Below are 23,119 nucleotides of genomic sequence, written 5' to 3'. Positions count from 1 at the left end.
CACTGACAGCACAGGCGGATTGGACTAGCGACATTCCTCATGCTCAGTAGCCACATGTGGCTAGAGGCCAGCCCAGCGGCCGGGGCAGCGCTGTAGCCTGTGTTCTTTCTGCTCTGCTGACCCATGTGTACGAGCAAGCTTGATCTTTGTAGAAAGCATTTATTTGTGAGGTTGGTAAAAATTTAGTAAGCTGACATTATTTAAACACAAGGGGTGACTGGCCTTGCTTAAGGTCACAGACTAAAAAAAGATTAGTTTCCATTTGTTCTTATTTATCTTTGATCTTTTTGCTTAAAATAGTAGTGTTGCTATAGGTAACCCTATCAGAGGATTTTTAGCGATCCGTTGGAAAAAATTCCCCGGAGAGCCTGAAGTCATTGTAGAATTGCATGAGAGGCTTCTGTTTTGTGGTTACATGGTAACCACCTTGTTAAAAAATTTGGGCGCTCCCCAAGCCTTCAGCGTCCGGTAAGCCACCTGAGTGCTGAGAAACTCTCTCCGCCGATTAGGCTCTGAGCATTGTGGAACTATTTTGGAAGAAATATTTTTAAACCTTTCACGTTAGACTCAAGAGCACCCGAAACTGACTTGTAAACTCTTGTTTTCTTCCAAGCATGAGCAGAGCATTCCAGAGTCATCATTGGCTTAAAAAACAAAAGCCCCGTAGCCATCTACAAGAAAGGAGTCGTCCTTGCTCATTTTTGAGAGGAATCGGAGTTGGAAAACAGTATCTTACCTTTTTAAATGTGTCACGGTTACCTAAGACTCTTAAAACGAAAAGCATTCCTATTCCTTGATTGGCCTGTCCAGCCATTGAGATTGTGCTGGGAATATGGAAAAGCAGTCGTGCCTCCTTCCATGAAGAAGCCCGACTGAGCTGTCCTTGGATGTATTTCCACATTGTTTCAGGTGCAGGAGAACTTAGGGAATCTTAGCTCCACAGAGCCTGCCCCTCCAGGGTCATTTCTGATGGGAATGATCCAGAATGTTCTGACCTCCTTGGCCACTTTGAATTACTTTTATACGGCTTGTTGCCTCAGAACTGTTGCTGCTTGAGTATGTTGCTTTGTATCTGTGTCTTCTTTCTATCAGGGAAAGAAACAAAGCAGTGGCATTTACTGAGCATCTACTGTATGCCAGGCACTCTGCTAGGTACACGACATGTATTATTTCATAGACTCTCTCTTTTTTTTTTTTTAGAGCCCATGCATTTTTTTCTTCTTTCTTGGTGAGGAAGATTCGCCCTGAGCTAACATCTATTGCCAATCTTCCCCTTTTTAAAATTTTTTTTCTCCCCAAAGCCCCAGTATACAGTTGTATATCCTAGTTGTAAGTCTTTCTAGCTGTGCTTCGTGGGACGCCGCCACAGCATGGCCTGATGTGTGGTGTGCACAAACTTAACCACTCGGCCACGGAGCCGGCCCCTCATATACTCTTGACAAAAACCCAGCAAGGGAGGTATCATATCTACATTTTACAAACAAGTTTGAATTTCAGAATTACTCAAAGCCGTGGGGCTATGAAATGGTGGAGCTGGGATGCAAAGCAGGTTTGTCTGATGAAAACCCACACCCTTTCTGCAGCACAGTGCAGCTGTGCTGATGTGTCCTCATCTAGGCTGTAAGTGTCTCATGGAGAGTGGCCCTGATTTCTGCCTGGTTCTACTTGAAGTGGTTTTCCCACCAAAGTCGTGGCAGGCCATGACCAGCTGACAGTGAATCGGAGAATGTTACGAAAATAGGGTGTGGTCCAAGTGGGCAGCGTCTGTCTGAAGCTTTGCTCCCTGAGGAACCACAGCCAGGCAGGAGCGTCAGTAGACTTCTCTTGTGTTGACTAAACTTCATTTCACTCATTTAAACCATGCTGACTTCTTGGAAACATGGTTCTCTAACTGTCAATCACACCTGAAGGATGAGGTATGTTTGATAGTTGGTAAGAGATACTGTGCGAATGTCACGTTATAATTAACTGACGTCTATGAAGACAGACACACTAAGTTAGAACACAATAAATTTGAGAACCTTTTATGGGGCATTTGCCAAAGATCTAGGGGTCTTCTCGTTGATTGTGCATGCTGACATGCCGGGGGTCCAGAGGTCGCCTGTCTCTTATTTGGTTTTTCTCCGTGCTGTCCTCATGCAGCTCATGCAGTGTATGAAAATTGCATCTTCCGGGTATGACCTTCTTGTAAGAGAACACAATAGCACTGGTTCAGAAACCTGTTTTTACAACCAAAAATCTCACAGAGCCTGACTCAAGTAATAACTGATGGGAAGGTGTATTGCCTGGCCCTGACTAGACACACTATTTTTAACCCTTTTTTCATGAAATGTTTGGATGTATGGAGAGTTTGAATTCAGGGACTGATTATAGACATGGGCTGTGTTGGGCAGCTTCTGAGGGAAATCCCTTCTTCCTTATCTTCAGGCCTAGCATTCTAATCTCCGGGGTGGGTAGAGTGGAGACATCCATTCATGTGTCTGCCATACGCATTTGTCCATTCGTGGTCTCTGGAGATGGCTCCTCACCTCTGGTTTCTGTGAGACAATCGGAAACCCATGGCTTGTTCAAGGCTCCTTTGTTGCTTCTGTCTCTGCCTTTCTTACGGGGTGGGGTGTTTGTGCAGATGTGGAGGAGTGTGAAGTAAAGTTTTATACCAGAAAGAGATGCTCAGTAAGTGTTGAGAGGTAATAATTTATCAAACCAGAGGGTGTTTGAAAAAGTTTCAGGTTTAAATGAACATATTGATTTTTATTTTAAAAAGTTCTTATGGGGCCAGCCCAATGGCATAGTGGTTAAGTTCGTGTGCTCTGCTTCAGCGGCCCAGGGTTCACAGGTTCAGATCCCAGGCGCGGACCTAGCCCCACTGGTCAAGCCATGCTGTGGCGGCATCCCACGTAAACTAGAGGAAGATTGGCACAGATGTTAGCTCAGCAGCAATCTTCCTCATGCAAAAAGAGGAAGATTGGCAACAGATGTTAGCTCAGGGCCAATCTTCCTCACACACACTAAAGAAGTTCTTACTATAGGCGTTGAGGTTTTTGATTGCTCAGAAATCAAAATTGACATTAGTACTCAGTTAAGATCTATATTTCAAACAAAATCTCTTCCTTATTTCTGATGTGGTAGATGGATTTTCCTGATTTTGGAAGGAAATTAGAATTATTTAATCTTGCCTCTTCATTTTATATGGGCACAGAGAGGTTAAGACATTTACTTAAACTTACACAGTGAGTCATACAGAAGACATACTCGAAAAAAGGGCATGGTCACGTAATGGGAGACCAGTGTTTAATAGCTTGTGTTTTCTGTCAGGATGTTTGCATTTCCTCCAGCTAAATAAAGAGCTAGATTTATTACAAAAATACAACTTAAGCCCTAGTTTAACCACACGAAGTTGTTGAAAACCTGAGAGTCAGAGCGAGGTAGCTTTGAGAACAGCACATACAGGTCCACGGTGTGGCCTGGTCTTACTGCAAATCTTCTCTCACCAAAATCATCTTGGCACTGTATTTGTGTTGGTTTTCATTAGAGGTCACTTCTTAAAAAACACTTCAAGTCTTTTTTAACAATGCTGTTTTCTGAAAGTGAGCATCGCCTAGTTTAATAATCCCTGAATTTACTCTGATGCTTTAAATCTTTGTAATCATTGCACTCTGAAGGTAAGTTAGCAACTAGCACTGAACAACAGAAATGTGTTAATCTCCAGTGTGCATTTAACACTTCTAGAGACTTCCTTTATTGCCTGCAAGGGCTGTGAAGAAATGAGAATCTTAACTTCCACAGTTGTTCTTTTGATTACTTAAAAGCAAGTTGATTAAACCAGTGAAAAATACGCATATTTGGAGTTCTAGTTAGAATTCTCTATTTTGTTTTTTATCTAAATGACAAAATTAGACTGGCTGGTCCATAAAAACTTGACTTTGAGTATTTGTTGTTCTGATAAGAATTAGATTCACATCTGTATCAAAAAGCATAGAATTACTAACTATTTGTGAAATGTTTATGACGATTGTTTTGGACTACCTGTATATTTATAATATTTTAACACCAAATGTATGGTAATTTGGTTTCACAGTAGCCTGGAATAATTCATGTGTAAGACATAGCTTAAAGCAAGTAGACAAATCAGGAGGGACTCATGTGGCTATTCAAAGATGCCACTGAGTCTGGAATTCACAGCTTGGTAAATTCTCGCTCATTTCAGAAGTGTGAGCCACTAGTATTGTTTATTTTGAAGATTTATTTTCCGAAATCATGTCTACTTTAAATGAACTCCAACGAAAGCCATACCTTATCTTAGGCTAATTATGGACAGACATGTTCTAGAGAACCAGGCCATCCTAGGAATGTTGCTCTTACAGTACTGAAACTGTAATATCTTATCCCAGAACACCTGGACTATTACCCTCTCTCCTCCTCCCCATTCCCCAGCTAATGGAGAACATAATTACCTTTGGGGTTTTATTTTTGTGATGAAATTCATGACCTCTTTAAAATTTGGCAAGGTTCCATAGCTGGGAGGGAGTTTTGCACAATTTTCTACCAACATTGATTACACAATAGTGAAAAATCTTTATCTTGCTTGTACGCTAGATCTGCCTGGGCATTTTTTCCCCATTATTTTGGCAGAACAGGAAGTAACTGACAGCAGTGCAGAGAACTATTAAAACAATTTGACCTTCACCATATACCCTTCTAAATGTGAATGGACAATTGGACTTTGTGTTTCTAATTGTCTACAGATGTTCTGTCCTGTGAGTCAGAAGGAAAAACTTGTTTTTATCATTTTGTAAAGTTCTTTTTTTTTTAAGTAAATTGGGTAACTGTTTTCCCTACTGGTAAATAAGTATTTAAATATAGCTGAGGGCAATTTATCTTTGATAAAGCCATTTTGTTAGAAATATATGTTGGAAAAAATTACCTTATATTTAGGGAAACAGCATACTGTAATTTCTGGCTAACCAGGGAGTAGTCAAGAGCAGGTGAATATAGTACACACAGAAAAATGGCATCAGGCTGAATTTCGCATCATGAGAGCTCATGCTGTGAATATGCTGCATAAAAATACGTGTTATCTTTTTGCTTCCCTCTCCCCCCGCCTTTTCTTAAGAGAGAGACTTTTAAAAATTATGTCCTTGAAACTTCTGAAAATTGTCATTTTCACATTGAAAAATCTGTGATTCCCATGAACTACAAAAGGGTGTTTCTCATGCTGTCACTCACAAACTTACAAAAACTTATTTTAGATGTCAGTGACATAAATTCTCTCTAGAGACGGAAAATAATTCTAATTCTTCCCCCACACCCCTCCCCTGACCATCGTCAACATGACTATGCATGGTCGTGAGTCCAATAGAATAATCTAATATATTTCTAGAGCCTACCTACGGTCCTTTTGTGTGAGGGCTCTTTTTAAAGAGAATGGAACAGTACCTGTTGGTTATTTGTAGCTTGGTTAAGGCAAAGAAAGATAAGCTTTCACTGAGAGGATTTGCTCTTGACATCTGTGCCAGCTCAAATGCTGTAGTAATTGGGAAAACATGGCGTTTCACTTTTCACTTCTCATGTATGGAAGTATATTCAGAAAGGCAGAGTAGGTCACTGCCTCGGTGAGGGGCTAGGAGTGACGAGACAGATCGCTGGACCTTCTAATTCTGTAATTACTTCCTTAGACTTTTGTGTCTCTGCACATGTGCTTGTGGTGTTTTTGTTTGTTTGTTTGTTTTTAACTCTAGGGATGTTTTTCATAAAATTTTGTGTGACGTTTCTGGGCCAAGAGCGAGGCAGCAACAGCCAGCCTTGCGGTGATGACATTGAGCACCTAGTGTTCCTACCCCGTCACATGCCACCCCCCACTGTCGTCCAGCTGAGTACAGAACAGGATGGCTGGCTGGTTGTGTGGCGTGAGCTCAACCTTTATAAATTGCAGCTTCATTCCGGTTAGCAGGAGCGATATCATTCCTCTTCATCAAGTGATATTCATTTACACCCTCGTGGCCTTGACAGCTTGGCAGGTGCCCTGGGGACTTTTAAGATGAGATGCAGTTCAAGGGCAGCGATGCCCTGTGTTCTGTATAGCCGGCTCTTACTTGGAGCCTGGGGTCTCAGGGGATTGGTCAATGGTGAGTGCATCTCCTCTGAGTGAATGTGCAAACGATTTCTGAAACCAGGCTTTGGTGCCTTCTAAAAGGGGGAGTGAAAGGGGGAGTTTCTACAGGTTCGGCAGTGATGTGGGATATTTAACGACTTGACCTCATTGGGATCATGTGTAGTGCAGATATATCTGTAGTTTCCGTGATACCAAGCAGGACCTGCAAGAGATTTGGTGTGTATGTTGGAGCATCCTGGGGTCCCAGCTGTGAGCTGGAATAAAATGCAGCATTATGGAGCATCAACGTAAGAGGACTTTAGAAATTTTATCCAATATTTGTTAATCCCTTACTTTACACCTGCCTAGCATTCTGCTTGGCACCAGGAAGATGGAGTGAATTATACGTGGTCTCGTCCATCTAAGAGCAGACAGGCTTATAGGAGAGACCAAACATCTGAGCAGTAACAGTAACAGACTGTAGGACCACATTGGAAAAGTGGTCAGTTCTCCATGGGTGTTAGATCAGAGCACGAGAGGTGGTGGAAGCCTTGAGAAAGGTTTTGGACAGGAGGCGAGGCTTGAATTAAATCTTGAAAGATGAGTAGGTGGGGCAGGAGGACAATATTGCGGAATGACATACCCGGAAGGGAAAGAGTGTGAACAAGTTTTGGGACTGTGAAAGAGCTTGGTACACATTGAAACTGCGAGCAGAGATAACGGCTTGAGTCTAGGAGCAAGAGAGGGCATGCACAGAGAAATAGGCAGACCCAAATCGTAGAGCCTGGCCTTCCTGCCGAGCTTGGCACTTTATCCTGTAGTTCCTGAGGAGCTGCTGGAAATGTTTATGCCGGAGAATGACATCGTGGAATTTACACTGTGAATCTTCACTCCGTGAAGGATGGGTCTGAGGAGGAGGTTGATGCGTGGAAACCAATCAGGAGACCATTACAATGTCTAGGTGAGAGATGATGCTGATCTAGACTAGAGGAGGAGCTGAGGGGTGGGGGTGGAGAGCAGCAGAGCGTAACTTCCAGAGCAAGAGAGGAGAAGGACGGGCAGGGCCAGTAAGTCTATAGAAGATTAAAAATGTCTCGGCCTCCATTGTGCATGTGTCAGGAGGTGGTTCCAATCAACCATTAATAGAGTGCTAGTCTTCCAAAGCAAAGAAGACACCATCCTCATACCCTATAGTCTTGCTTGTAAAATGTGTCTATAGGTCCAAGGTTCCCAGCCCTCTGGTGAGAAGTCCATTTTAAATAGTGCATCCGAACAGTGTATTAATATGCATAGTTTTTCACTGTAAAATGAAGAATGCGTTGTCTTCTGTTTAGAGGCTCTGTGGGATAGTGACTGAACAGTGGGCGGGGAGTTGGTGCCGAGTGTTAACTCTGGCACCTGCAGCCTTAGACAACTGACTTAACTTTCCTGAGCCTCAGTTTTCTGAACTGTAAATATTAGACTAGTAATATAGTAATATTGCCTCATGGGTTTGCTATGAGAATTAAGTAAGATTGAAACATGTGAAAGCAGCGGCCAAAGACGAGCCAAGGAACTACCGAATGCTACTAACATCCTTCTTTTGTCTCTTTTCTCTCCTCAGAAGATGTTGCATTTTCCTTTTCTTGTCTGTGCTAAGCCTTACTTGGTGCGGGACCTGGAGACCAGCATAAGAACGTACCTGTGTCGTTGTCCTTCCTCACATTTAAATTCCTTCAGGCGAGTTCACACTAAGCGCTTGATTTCCTGGGGAAAGGCGTTTATTCTTTCTCTCTTTGCTTCCCATACAGGACGTCAGCTGCAACGAGATCACAGCCTTGCCCCAGCAGATAGGGCAGCTGAAATCTCTCCGAGAACTGAACGTCAGAAGAAATTACCTTAAAGTTTTACCACAAGGTAAAAGAGAAAGGGGAAAAATAAATAGAATGGGAGACATTATTTTTTGTTCACTTTTGTGAAGTTGGGTCTAGTCATGTTTATGTATGCCTATTAATATTCAGTATAATTTGAGTTTCACGTGTAGGCAACAGAAAAATTACGTTTAGTTTTAGCCAAGGGTACAGAAACACAGTCATTGCCCTGGGTAAGACTGTGTGTGTGTGTGTGTGTGTGCGCGTGCACGTGCACTAGTTTACTTAGGCTCCCATAACAGTACCACGGACTGAGCAGTTTAAACAACAGAGATTTATTTCTCACGCTTCTGGAGGCTGGAAGTCTGAGATGAAGGTGTGGGCTGGTTTGGTTTCTCCTGAGCCTCTCTCCTTGGTCTGTAGGTGGCCGTCTACTCCCTCTGCCTTCACGTCATCCTCCCTCTGTGTCTGTGTCCTAGTCTCCTCTTCTCATAAGGTCACCAGGCATCTTGGATTAGGGCCCACCCTAATGGCCTCATTTTAACTTAATTACTCCTTTAAAGACCCTATCTCCAAATACAGTCACATTCTGTACTGAGGTACTGGGGGTTAGGACCCTAACATATGAATTTTGGGGGCACACAGTTCAGCTCATAGCAGAAGGCAGAGTAAATGGTTTTGGGGATGGATGTATGATTTTCTGGAACATCAAGCCAAAAGTTTAGTTGACATGTTTGGTCCTGCAGATCCAGCTGTCGGGGGTTCTGGCCTTGTGGATCTGGGAGCTCTGGTGGGGAACCCCTTGTATCTAAAATCTGTTCCTCAGGCGAGGGCACTGCCCCTGCTGAAGTGATTCTTGGACTGAAATCACATAGTTTTGGTGAATTTCTCCCAGTCTAGAAGCAAGGATGTCTCCAGAGCCTCAGCTTTGAGACTCGGTGCGTCCCCAGGCAGCCCTGCGCAGGAACCAGACTCGGGCAAACCCTTCTCTGCAGCCGTGGGCTTCCACAGTGTGTCCCTCTGATACGTTATGTTGGAGCTTGAGTAAAAAGATATATTTATTCAGAAACTTTGTACCATTAGGAGCTTTGACAAGCTGCCTTGTCGGTGGTGGTGGATCTGAATTTCATTTTTTGGGATCCTCCTTTGGACCTGAATCAGGCATGAGTGGATGAGCTATAGAACTCAGAATGCTTTCTCCAAAGCATACTGCGATTTTCAAAGATCACATTGATTTCCATCCTTTTTGTTTAAGGACACTAGGCATGCTCGATTTCAAACATATATTTAAAAAGGTATCTCAAAGCAAAAGCATATATTTGGAAACAGTGAGCATTCACTTAATGTGATGCTAATGCGGCTGTTTGAGGGCTTCCTGATTTTTATTATTCTGTTCCTGCTTCTTGATCTTGGCCTTGAAAGTCTTCGTTATTGAAGGCAGACAGACAGAGCTCATGAAAGGGAAAGAACTTTATAATATGGAATGTGCTTCATAGATGGGAGGGTTAGGGGTCTGCCGGCCATCTTCACCTTCTCGTGCTGACTAGCATTTTAAAGAATTGAATTAGAAACTATCTCAGCATGAAGATTCGTTGCTTTATTACTTGAGATGACTTAGTATGAAAGCACTGATTTTTCACTTTGTCATTGTGCATTCCCGTTTTTTGAATGGATGGAATTGTTTTTCTTGGTTTAAGCAAGTACAAAGGGAGAACTTACTCAAAGCAAATTTATAAGCATATAAACTTTCCTAGCATTAAAGAAAACTCTCATTTAGATTTAAGCTCTCATGTTAATCATTGAGAAATCATCACAAATCATTGAACTCTCATTTTCAAGAGGGAGTTTAATTTAATCATTTTACAGTTGTCTGGAATCATTTAGCAATGTGTGGAAAGAAAATGCATCTGCAGGTTTTTATTTCTCTCACCATTCCTTACTCTCTCACCTTAAAAGCATTCCTTTCCTAAAAAGATCAGTTACAAATTTCTATACTTTCCATAATTATGTTTTCTCAGGTTCAATATTTTTAGATACACTCAAAGCTAAAACTTCAGTTTACTGGAAAATCTTTTTTTTTTTTTTTTAATAATTTCCTGAATGTCAAGTTTCTTTTTTGCTTCCATCTGGAGAACGCTATTCACAAAAGAGCATTGATAATGCTTTCAGGCAGTGAATTTAAAGACTTTCTAAATTTCCATACTTGTGTCTCCTCCTTGAGTACCCCTCCTCATATGCTTCCAATTTGAGGAGGGAAAAAAAAGGTCTGTGGCCTAATTACCCGTGTCAATTTTGCGGTGGTTTTCCTACAACTTCTGCATCAAGGAGACCATATTTTGTTCTTTCTAGGACCAGAATGGACAGAGGATTGAAGTAGCCATTTGTTGCCCCTCTATGCAAAGGAGAGAGAGAAGCCAGATTCCTTGTTATTTTTATTTTTTTCTTACTCCTTTTTTCTGCTCTGTTTCTTTTGACCTTTTCTGAGCTGGAGTAATCATTTCCCCTTCCATTTTCTTGTTGTGAAAGTGTCAGGTTTTAGTTTTCCCAAACTAAGATGATAATTGTGTTCCAAAGGGGCACTAAAAGGAATAGTCATCATGAAAACCATGGCTTATTTTATTTGCCAGGTCATTTACTTGTATTTTATTTACCTGTAGCCTCTCCCCCTCCTGCTGTGTCTTTCAGGAACCTAGCCCTCTAGTTTTGCTTTAAAACGTCTTCCTTTTGACTGGCAAAGAATTGCTGAAGATCCAGAGTCCAGTTAAAATTTGCCGACCTAACTTTAGTGAGCAAAGTTAACCATCTCAGAGACAGATTAATGTTACTAGCGATTACAGCAACGAGAGAGTCCTCTTATATATAATCTCCCTAACTGTTACCCCTGTTTTAGAAACAAACTATGCAATAAAAGGATCTTGTTTTCCCTTTTCCTTCCGCCTTCTTGATTCCATGCTGTCCTTCATATTTACACCCTCAGTCTCTTCTCCATCTCCTGCTGCTCCAAGAGCCTTCAAGGTGACCTCCAGGACTAGGGTGGCCTGTGGCAAATCACTTTTCCTATGCAGGGAGAGCTGGGTTGGAGTAGTGAATTCCTCAGGGCGATTTAAAAAATACGCTCCCTGAGTTTCTCCTACAAAGCTGCCTGTCACAGACCTGAATTTGGAACCCGCTGAGTTCAATGCTCTTCTGCCTCCTAGCATTTCAGTCCCATGACTTCTTTAATACAGAGCAGTTCACTAAGGTGTGAAAGAAGGAAAGTCCCTTGCACGCCCAGAGCGAGTGGAAATCAGAGAAGAGATACTGGTTGCTAAGTGCATCTTTGTTGGTGGAACTTGAAGGAGTGTATCTGAGTGAAGTGAAAACCCTTGGGTAGTGCGGCAGAGAATAGTGTTAATTCTTACTCCGGCCACTGTCATCAGCCCCTCTTCTTTATATGGTTCCTTTATACAGCACCTCCCCTTCCTCCACTTTGGAACTCCTTGAGTATTTGAAAGCACCGTACCTCACTCCTTACCAGGTCCGAAAACCAGCGAGGCGGGGCCCGGTTCTGAAATGAACCCTCTGTAGCCTCTCACACAGAGATCTCGGTGGTTTGCCCGGTGTCACCCTACATGTCTGGCTTTGCTCACCCTCTCTGCTCTATGGAATATATTTGACTTCGTTTCTTGCAGCTGCCAATGTCCGTTGGAATGCTTGAAATTACTGAGTGTTTACTATGCCACTGGGTGGGGATTTTAAGCTAAATATAATGTTCTGTCTTGTTTCTGGAGCTACAGAAGACTTTTTAAAAGCAGCACAATAAATCCTCATCAAATCGGGATTACAGGGTCCATTGCAGAATTCTGAATTAGATATCAGTTATTTTTTAAAGGGGAATTAAAAGATCCTGAACACATTTCTTGTAACTAGTTCGAGATTATGCCGGCCCAGATACATTGACTAGATAAGAATATTTTGTAATTAGCATATTATTCATATTAGCCAGTACTGCTTGAAAACATTTTGAAATTAAAACATAAACATGTCCTGTGTAGTATGGCTTATGTGATTGTTTTGCTGTAAGAAATCGTTTTAAACAATAGACGTAAATGTCAGCGTTTCCAGCTCTAATCAGAACTAACAACAATTTTCAACTATTGGGCTCCCAATGAAAGATTCTCCTTCCCCTTTGGTGAAAATATTGTATACATATACTATATATTCATAATGTACAATTTGCTTTCGATTGTGCTGAATGATGTTTTTCCCGATAAGCAGAAATTAATTTTTGAATGTTTAGCATTTCCTCTTGTTGCTTTCTGAGTGTTTCTCTTTCTTTTTTTTTTTTTTTTTTTCCTGTTCTTTTAGAACTAGTAGCTGTTCCCTTGGTAAAGTTTGACTTTTCCTGCAATAAAGTGCTCGTGATTCCCATTTGTTTTAGAGAGATGAAGCAGCTGCAAGTATTACTGCTTGAGAATAACCCTCTGCAGTCTCCTCCAGCACAGGTGAGGGGTCTCGGAGCACAGCCTCCGCCCGCGGGATGTGCTGTCAGTAGCCCCAGGCAGCTCTTGGCAGAGCCGAGTTTTCTATAATTTGCTGAATTGATATTGTGTTAGACACGATCATAAGCAGTCACAGTCTGTAAAAAAGATGAAACCTTGAGTGAATCTGACTACAGTAACTTGTCTCCTGCTACATCAAGTTCATTACCAGCATTTGCCTCGCTACTCTGATCACTGCCATTGCAGAATCGTATGTTTGGTTACTTGATCAATTGTAAATGCATTTGAAACATTTTCATGGAGTATATGACTTACAGAGGAGTAATAGATCCCTTACTTTAAATTTCAGCTGGAAAAGGGAGTTTAAATATTTTGAAATATGATTATTGGTTATTTAGAGACAAGATTCAAACTGAAATATTAAACTGTGTGAGAAAAAATGAAGTACATATGCTTTCAGAATTGGGACGTTACCAGGTCAACTATCTGATTTCTATACTGTTTACATTATTTATATTTAAACACACTGCTGTTAGAATTTTGCAGGTTAGTGCAAGAAAAACTAGAAGTTGCTCAAGCATGGTTTTTTATTCAAAGTAGAATTTGGAGGATAGAATTGCCTAAATTCTCATGAGTTTTGGAGAGATCAAATTGGGTGGGCATTGTTAAAGTGTCACTTAAAATGAAATGCGAAAATTAAAATACAGTCCCATTAAAAATAAATAGGCATTATTAATTTCTTCATAGATTTGCGCAAAGGGCAAAGTGCACATATTCAAGTATCTGAGCATACAGGCATGCCAGATTAAGACAACTGACTCCCTTTATCTCCACACGATGGAGAGGCCACATTTACACCAGCACGTGGAAGACGGGTGAGTGTAACCGCTGTCACTCAAGGGCCCTGTTCAGAATTTGCTTAGGCCAAGGTGCTCCAGGGAACTAACTCCCACAATTCCTTTGCTTCACTCAACCAATGCAGATTTATAACTCGAGTTACAACAACTTTTAGAATAAGAAAGAGAAAATTGATGCTGTTGATAACATGTTGGCATCTCTCAAATCTCATCTACCTTCTCCTAATCAATAATCAATCCTTCCTTAGTGCTATATGTATATGTATGTGTCTGTGCATGTGCGCACACACGTATATGTACATACATAGATACTTCATATCTATGTCTATCCTTATACGTGTCCCTATATATCCCTATATGTATCCTTATGAATAAGAAGTAGAAATGTAGGTATATTTTACTTACCAGTTAAAACAACCATATCAAGCTGAAACATGCCTTCTTTTTAATTATTAATTTTCAATGTGCTTCCGGAACATTGTTAAGAAAAACTACAGGCTTTCTTTTATCAATTGTCTTTTAAAAATGCAGTGTGCATAGTTTTTGCCGTTTCCTGTTTAGAATGGGAATGTAGAATCCTTTCATACGTCCTTGGCCTTTTTGTGGCATAAATCAGGCCTTGAATTTTCAGAGAATGAAATTCCCACACTGAACACACTTAGAGAAACGCAGGTCATTTTTGAGAATTCACTGCAGAAATTTTTCCTTAACTGTTTACTAAAAAAGTAAATATGGTGACTTAAAATGTCAGCCTACCCTAATGGTACCTTTATATAATGCTTAAAATATGTGTTCATTATTTTCTTTTTGGAAACATCCTGTGAAACTTATTTAGTCACTGAATAAAAGTTTGCGGAATTATTGAAAATAACCATGTAAGAGGTAAAAAGCACCTGATAACATAAGAGGTAAAAGTAATTAGGTAGTTTCTGCTTTTTTATATGCTAGAATCAATAAAATAAGAAAATCATTACCTGTTTCAAAGAACAGGTTAGAGTGCAAATTCATGAAACCCTGAACATAATTTATCTTGGGCAATATTTAGACAGTACAAATATCTGATTTTCATTAGGCCCTTGTCTTAATATCCTTTAATAGTGGGTGGATTTGTTGCCTCTGGTAACAATAAAAATTTGTATAGCAGAGTCACTATTTGAATATAAATTGATGTATCTTCTGAACTTTGTGATTTTAATTTTTTGTAAATGAATTCAATATTGATGGCGTCTATCTCAGCAAGAAGGATTCTGACTCTGGCGTTGGAAGTGATAATGGAGACAAGCGATTATCTGCCACAGAGGTAAAGTTAGTGATCAGATTTTTTTTCTTCCGTGCTTCTAAATATATCTAGATCTGTTGTTGAACTCCTTTCTGATAAAGGGCATTAATCCCACTGCATGAGAATACAGGATAATGTTTGTGAAAGCAATTTGAAATCCTCCAAGTATCATATAAATATTAGCTGTTGTTAGCTTTTTCTACAGCTTTAATATTTTGTAAATGTCTCAAGAGGAGGGTCCCTATCTCCTTCCCCTCCTACCACACCCCTCACTTTATCTAGAATGTTCTTGAAGCTGAATAAATATATGAAATGACTAAGTGGTGTCTAAGTACCCATGAGGCATTTTTATAAATATGTTCTTTTTTAAGTCACAAAGTAATTTTAGGAAAAAGTTGTTATATGCACACATAAATGTTGAGGAATGAAATGTACGTTGCATTTTAGCAGTTTGCCCACTGGAAATGCATTTTTGAGTTGCCATAATTTTTATAGCAATATTTGTTTTCCTGAAACTCTTAGATTGTGTTCTTTTCAGGTAATTGGCTCAAAGTTTGGTTATTTGTAAACTAAGAGTCCTTCTGCACTAGAGTTTCCTAAGAGTGGTTGTAAATAACTGATTTAGCACATTTGTTATCTCATTTATAGTCTATTAGATTCCCCCAAATCTTTCACTAATAAACCATTAAATGGAGCTTCTCGACCAAGGGAGCCGGAAGGGATAGCGGGGGGAGGGGAAGCATGTTAGCAGATCTCCCCTTTGGAGGAAATTTATTGAGGTTGTGTGGTTATTGAGTTTTGAAATATTATAACGCTCTTTGAAGATATAATTAATAGGACAATTACCCGTACATTTCAGGAATCTGCATTTTTACTATGTGTGACTCTAGGAAAAACGCCTTTTCCCTGTTCTCTCCAAGTCTTTGAGGTTTAATAGGTAGCTAAGATATTTGAATTTATTTTCCACAAAATGCTTTTATAAAGAAATGTGCTAAAAAAAATCGGGACACCTAAAATCTTTCTAACATAGAACATTTCAAAAGGAGGAGGAGTTAGTAGGCAGAGAAAGAGGGCCAGTATCAATATAAGAAAATTACCCTCATGAAGCCGCATGAATAGTTTACTATGGTTCCCTGGGGGAGAAAACGCTCAACACATCGCTTTATAAGTTGTATTTAATTCAACCCCCTTAGCTTTATTAAAACTCATAAGTTCCCTGAAATATCCCATTGTTTCAGAAATTACTCACCCTCGCTTATATTCTATTAAATTAAAACAGACTCTGCTTTATCCTTATCTGTCTTCTAAGGATAATTAAGTTCATTAATAAAACATTACACAAAGAACTCCATTATCCTTTTGTTCTCACTTAGTGTAAGTAGGATGCTAATAGCATTTTTCTAAAAGGAGGCCAAGGGTCTCTTCTCTCTCGTTTAACTAGATGCAGATCTGTGGCATTTTGCTAAGTTTTAAGATGGGAAGAGGCTGGAAGGAAGGACTACAGACAGAATGGATTACATTCAACACAATAAAGTCTCACTTTGTAGCTTTATTACCGGAGAACACCTCCAAGAAATTCGGTTTTTAGAATCATAAGGGTTCTGAATTATCCTACGTAGCTTTCTGTTTTCACTTTGCTGGGCAAATTCGTTACCATCTATGGTCACTTGATCTTGCTCCCCACTTATAGCTCGTTGTTAGGTTCAAAAGTCACAGCTCGTTCCCTGTCTCTGGCTATTGCCATTTTCTGATTGACTTAGCATTTGTCACTAAGAAGTTCAAAACGTATTTTTCTCAAGATAAACAAGCAAAAAAGATTGGGGACTCGATGAATATCTGTTTAATGAATGAAATGCACATTTGTTTTCTGCCGGTTTCTGAACATTTTGTGCACGTGTCCCAAAGTAAACGAACACTGTACTCTGAAGGTTGTAGCCTCTGGAATTCAGGAGCAAGCCATAGTCACCTGAAATGGGTTCTCAGGTTTCCGAGTCCTGTGATTTGGAAAGCTTTTCACCAAATAGCAACGTGAAAATGGAGATACAGGAAAATAAATGAGGCTCATATTTCATTTGTGACAGAGTCATAGATTTTCTGACGAAACTTCATCAGCTAGTGTGGGAAACAAGACCCCCCGAAAGAACTAACTCCAATAACTGAATTGAAGTGTTATTCTGAAAATTGCACAGAACCCATGTTTCTCTTAAGTACTGCAGTGGTTTAGCACTTTTATATATTTAACGAAGCTTCCTCAGCCTAAAACAGGAGTATAAACCAAAACTTAATGTCGCATGTAAGACACTGTAAATAAGTGAGATATTGTCACAGTTTGACTGCTTGCTTTTTTGTGACCAGCCGCATGAAATCTTAATGCAGTTTTGGTAAATTAGCGTTGTTGTCAGATCTCAGAGTACCATTACTATTGAAACGATTGGCTAGACATAGGGCTAGTGTGATAGTGTATTTACAAGTATTCCTTTGTTCTGTCAGGTGTTACACAGTCCTTCTTAGTGCCCTGACTATGGCTCTTAGGTTAGAAAATATCCTTAGGAACCTGACAACATTTCAGCTCAAAACACACGTACAGGAAAGTGCGTGTGTTAGCTCAATGAATTTTGACAATGTGGGCACACTCGTTACCAGCACCCAGTTCAAGAAACAGAACTTTCCCAGCAGCCCAGAAAGCCCCACTCATGCACCCCTCCACCCCAACTTGACAGCAGCCATTATCTTGACTTCAAACACTGGCTTGGTTTTACCCATTTCTGCACTTGTGTAAATGGAATTGTCTTTTGTATCTGGCATCTTGTACTCAACATTATGTTTTTGAGAGTCATGGTATTTTTTTTATCACATGGCATTCTCTTAATCTACATTGATAACACTTCTCCTCTGAATGAAGCCGTGTGCTTTCTTTTCAGCCTTCTGATGAAGACACTGTTAGCCTCAACGTGCCAATGTCAAACATCATGGAAGAAGAACAGATCCTCAAGGAAGACTCATGCCATCGCCTTAGCCCAGTTAAAGGTGTGAGAATGAAAGATGGGGAGAAAGTGCTTGTTTTGAAGTTTCAAATGCTGTGTTTATAATATGCACAGATATGGCAGGGATAATAGTGTATAGTTTTTGAGCATTTTCTGTGCACCAGGCAGTGTGCTAATCTGTGAAGGCGATCTCAGTCAAAGTTCAAAACTCTGTGATGGATAATCTACTCATCTCCTTCTTATAGGTGAGGAAACTGAGGCTCAGAGAGTTTAAGTAACTTGCCAGTAGTCACCCAGCTAGTCAGTAGTAGAGCTGTTCTCATTCTGAAGATTTAGGTAAGATTCCTGAAATCCATTCTCAGAAAGAAAAATATTGATATATACATATATTAGGACAACACTAGCTGCTGTTAACACGTAAAATCTCCAAATCTCGTTGGCTTACCACAGTCCAAATTAAGTCCCCGTGGGAGCTGATGATGACCAGGTAATTCCCTTCCAAGTGGTGATTCAAGGACCCAAGCTCCTTTTATCCTGTGACTCCACCATCTTTAACACACGACCTCCAGCGTTTCCAAGCCCATCAGTTTCAAACCAGAAGAGGAAGAGTGTGGAGTTTTGCTCAAAGGAGGTTTTATGGATGGGGCCTAGGAGTGCCCATCGCTTCTAAGCTAGACTTGGTTCCGTGGCTACGAGAAGCTATATGCAAGGGCGGGACATGCAGTGGAGACGTGTGCCCAGGGATCAGCTTAACTTTGGACAAGTCGATTGACCTTCATTCTTTCACCTGTAAATGAGATGATGAGGTTAGGTAACCTCTAAGTTCCTCTGTAGCTCTAAAATCCTGTGGTTCTTTAAAAATCACCAAATAATCAGTAAGCACTCTATGTCTTACATACTTTCAAAATCCTAATAATATATTTCATGTGTCGGTGAGAAGTGAGAAGCCTCACTTGATTACATTATGACAGTATTTTTGACTCTATCTATTCAGTGACTTTTAAAGAAAATACCAAATTTAGTGTTTGCTGATTTGTGGCAGAGACTATGTCATGGTATATGAATAGAGCCAGAGGAATTTGTGGATTTTCTCCTTGATAGTTTGAATCTGCTCATTAGTGATGGGCGAGCCTGAAACCAACTCAGACTTCAGTGTTCGCTTTCTCTTCTTACGTTTGTTTTTAAGTTCAGCACTTAAGTTTAACGTTTAATGTTCATCCGAGATTATGATTGGCACCACACGTTATCCAAAAATATAAATATGCAAAGATATAACTGCAAGTTTATTAATTTAGCTAAGTTTTGTAACATTGCGCAGTATAGGAGGTAGTGTTTTAGGCACATGTGTAAAGTAATAGAATCATAGAACTTCTTACCAATGGGTCTTTCCCCTTCTGTTCTGAAGTGGGTATTCTCTGGCTAGGAGTCCTTAAAGGTGGCCCTACTTGGTCCTTTTGAGTCTCTGGGTCAGAGGAGAGAGCCGCCTGGTGTTCCTTTGGGCTCTCGTACCCTCTGGACCACCCTCCAGCCAGATGTGCTCTGCTCAAGATGCTTTTCCCTCCACGTGGCCCTTATGTAGTCACTCAGTTTGTTGTTATGATTTGGGCTTCTTGTCTTAGTTCCTTCCCACACTTTTTCTTGAGATTGTTCATGTTTTAAGGACAAGAGTCAGGTCTGACTAATTTTTTTTTCATCCCTAAAATGTTTAGCGTAACGCCTGCCATTGAGTAATTGTTGAATAATATTTCTTCAATTTTGAATTTGGAATGGTTACTTGTCACACATTACAGAGAGCCCCAAAGCCCTCTTTGATCGTTGCATTTCTCTGTTCCTTAAAAAAGTCAGAGGACATTTCATTTCTTTCATGAGGAACTAAGCCATAAACAGGCCTTGACTTTTAAGTTCGGTTTGGGGCTCTCCATTTCTTTTACTTTTCTGCCTCTTCTTCCTTCTTTTTCGTCTTTTCCTCACACCCTCGGGGAAGAGAAAACTCGGGTCACTTACGTGCCTCCTTAAGAGGTGAGAGAGAAGGCTGAAATAATTAGATGATGTGTTTGAGGGTCCTTTGTGCATGAAGTCGTGCTTTCTACCTTTCTCTGTATTTTCCTAATAGGGGAATTTCCTCAGGAATTTCAACCAGAGCCTTCCCTTTTGGGTGACAATGACAACTCAGGAGAAGAAAGAGACCAATTTACTGGTGGAACAGATGTTCTCCATCCGGAATTTATAAACTATATTAAGGCAAGTTGAGGATCAACTCATTTTTTTTTTTTATTTTCTCTGGTTAACACCTTCGAGTTTAAGTTCAAGATTCTAATCCATCACCTTAAATGTCAGTTGACTGCCACCTTCCTCAGGCCTTTTTAACATCTTTTCAAAGCGCAGCCTGGGTATTTTCTGATGTTAGGAGCTGGTCCCTGCCATACATACCCCTCCATTTGTCTGCATGTGTGTATGATTTTCTTTTCTATTCAGAAATTTCTCAGCTTTCCACTACCCGGTGCATTGTATAAATTAGCCAACTTGTCAGAATTACCCTTACCATCCAGTAAAAGCTAAAATAGACAAAGTTTCACATGCTTTTCAGTGTATTCTAGGTGAGTGCCTTTCTTGGAAGTATATCCATAGTTTAGAGAGAAAAATGGAGACTCTAAAATCTGGAGATGCGTGTCTTCCCTTTTTGGAAAGGTCACTCTTGGCACAGTTAGTCCTGAACTGTTGTCATTGCATTGGGGTGTGGAAAGTTTGGTGAAGTCACCGAGCTGTCAGGAGAAGCGTCATCATCATAGCAGCAAAAAGAAGGGAGGAAAACCAGCCTTTTACTAAAGCTGGTAGTTCAGGTTCCACGCTGAGACATGAGTAGGTGCTTTGGTCAATTTCTGCCAGTCCTTTTGGTTCAGGTTGTGGCACCCAAAAATCACGAAGATAACTTTTTGGTAAAACTTTGATTCACTATGGCTTCTGAGAGATGAGGGTTTCTGAGTTACCATGCTAAAGGCAACCATGAGATGTCTAAGTGCTCACTCGTGTTCCTGAGGATTGTGTTATGATGGCTGGATTCTGTCTAAACTAACATCTCTGGGCATCACCTGCTAGGGAACTGGGAGGGAAACAGCTAAATTTTACACTGTACGAGACCCTCATGGGCTCAAGAGGTCTTCATGCCCTCAAGACAAAAATAATGAATATGATATACTTTTGTAGAAACCCAACTAAAATGATTACTAAAGTTATATAGAAGGGTAAAACATAGAAAGCTTTAACTCTTTGCTCTATCTAATCCATCAATAATCCACCAGTTCTTATTTCAAAATATCTTACACCTGTTGCTTTGTTTTCCTCTCTACCTCCATTGACATGACTTCAGTTAAGCCTCATAATTTCCCTTTTTTTTTTCTTTTGAGGAAGATTAGCCTGAGGTAAACATCCACTGCCAATCCTCCTCTCTTTGCTGAGGAAGATTGGCCCTGAGCTAACATCTGTGCCCATCTTCCTCTATTTTATATGTGGGGCGCCTGCCACAGCATGGCTTGATAAGTGGTGCATGGGTCCACACCTGGGATCCGAACCGGTGGACCTCAGGCCACTGAAGTGGAGCGTGTCAACTTAACTGCTGTGCCACTGGGCCAGCCCCCATAATTTCCCATTTTGATGACTACAGGAGTCCCTCCCACCCAAACTTCTCACTCAACATTCCACCTTTTTCGCACACAGGCCCACATACGCACACACATGCTTTATGTTTGGCCACAGACATTTTCCTAAAGTAAAAATTTAGTGACATGAATCTGAGGCTGGTGGTTCTCACAAGGCTCTCCCAGATTTGACGCTTGTCTATCAACTCTGGGATAAATCTGTCATGAAAACTTGGAAAATTGGGCTTTCGTCTTTATTTCACAAACAGTTCATCTTGAGAATCTAAATTAAAGATGGAAACCCTGAAGGAAAACAATCAAAGCAATTAGTAAAATAAAACATTTTGTTTCAGAAAAGCAAATTTCCCTAGATTCAGAGATTTCGGGAAGCAGACGGCTCCATGGAAACAGCTGCTTTGCAGAATGGATCCTGTGGGCAGAATCTAAAGGAGCAGATAGGGGCGTAGAAATGTACTTGACACATGTTTCCTGAATGCCCACTCCCTCAAGAGGCTTCTCCTGGAAAGTCAAGGGAAGAACACTTATAACATTTTATGTAATAAAATAAAACCTAAATCTACAACAAAAAGTCACGCATTGGAAATCAGGACTGCGCGAGCCGTGACTTGCATCACTTTCAAAGCCTGTGAGAGTGTGCTTGGCAGCCTGCAATGGTGCTGAACCACTTGGTCTCTTGTCAATCAAGAGTTCTGTGTTTTATATCCTCCTTCTCTCCTTTACTGAATTAGAATCTTGTGCTTTTGTAACTATAGTCAATCCTCTTTATTCACAGCAGCTCTGTTCTGGAAAGTCACTTTGAACACTGAGTTATTCAATACTGAGCCTTTGCTCCTAAGGGAAATACAGGATTAGGTTCCTGCAAGCCTCTGCTCACATCATTTTTGTCAACTGATCAATACATAACCTTGTCTTATCTGTGTTTCTGTTTAAAGACGCATTACTGAATACATATAGTTGATTCATTAACAGTGAGCTATGGCCAACAGCACTGTGACTCATGCCTGAAAGAAGCTTGTCTAACATGTGTTTTCTCCATCAGGCACGTCACAGCCTCCCTGCCTTAGGGACACCAGACAGCACTGCAGCACCATGCTTGGGGGTATTTTAAACAGCAAAATCACTCAAAAAAAGCACAAAAATATGAAAATGTAACATTCTGAAATAGACTCAGAGAGGAGCACTTGTTTGCAGTCTGAGAGCTGAAACAAGAAGGCAGGCATCTCCTGTTCAGTCTCTGCTGGGAACGTGCATGTCAGGGACTCAAATTTTTCACCATTCTGTGCATGTCTGCCAGTGACTCTGAAAGCACCATGAGTATTGGTTTTGGGGTTACAAATAAGTTTCGGTGAGTCAGCAAATTCATAAGTACAGAATCCACAAGTAAGGATCAACTCCATAACCATCTAACTTAGCAAAAGAAATCCAGTAAGCCCCATTTTACCTACTGGAAAAAAAAATAGATGTTTTATACTATTAGTTATTTTTTATTACGAAACTGAAAATTAGAAGGAAATACTCCTGGCTCCTATAGTTGAAACCCAACAGGAAGACATAAGAATGTGTTTTCTTGTCCTTTTCTGGTGGTATATTTTCAACTATGAATTTCACTATTTGAATGGTGGCACAGTAACTTATATGTTGGTTTATTATGCACTAAAAGTATAATCAATATAGAAAAATCTGAGTGTTTTCCAACCCAGAGGCTGGTGTCAGGCAGCTAGCCACCTCCTCAGAAGAAAACTTGTTCTCAGTGACACATCTATAGGATTGGCTAGGCTTGAGTAAGTGAACAACATGTCAGAACTTTGACACAGAAAACAGTTTCTTTTCCCTGTTGTTTCTTCCTTGCCTGGGGACCATGCCCCCACTCAGGAGTGGCTTCCATTCTAGCTGTCAGCTGACTTAAAGCAGCATTTCTCTG

At 40.5% G+C, this 23,119-nt stretch overlaps 1 protein-coding gene across 4 annotated transcripts in view; it reads left to right on the top strand.

Annotated features, from left to right (window-relative positions):
• LRCH1 (leucine rich repeats and calponin homology domain containing 1) overlaps positions 1-23,119 on the top strand; it is a 191,906-nt gene that overhangs the window by 114,005 nt on the left and 54,782 nt on the right. For all 4 annotated transcript variants that reach the window (XM_070578282.1, XM_070578279.1, XM_070578280.1 and 1 more), the window contains exons 4-9: positions 7,882-7,987; positions 12,289-12,425; positions 13,170-13,297; positions 14,516-14,579; positions 17,480-17,585; positions 19,656-19,783. In XM_070578282.1, coding sequence (XP_070434383.1) covers positions 7,882-7,987; positions 12,289-12,425; positions 13,170-13,297; positions 14,516-14,579; positions 17,480-17,585; positions 19,656-19,783 — 669 coding nt within the window. The remainder of the gene's footprint in view (positions 1-7,881; positions 7,988-12,288; positions 12,426-13,169; positions 13,298-14,515; positions 14,580-17,479; positions 17,586-19,655; positions 19,784-23,119) is intronic.

Source organism: Equus przewalskii, chromosome 16, assembly GCF_037783145.1.
Source record: "Equus przewalskii isolate Varuska chromosome 16, EquPr2, whole genome shotgun sequence".
Taxonomy (NCBI): Eukaryota; Metazoa; Chordata; class Mammalia; order Perissodactyla; family Equidae; genus Equus; species Equus przewalskii.
Note: the sequence above shows the minus strand (reverse complement) of the source record. Positions and strands in the feature narration are given on the sequence as shown.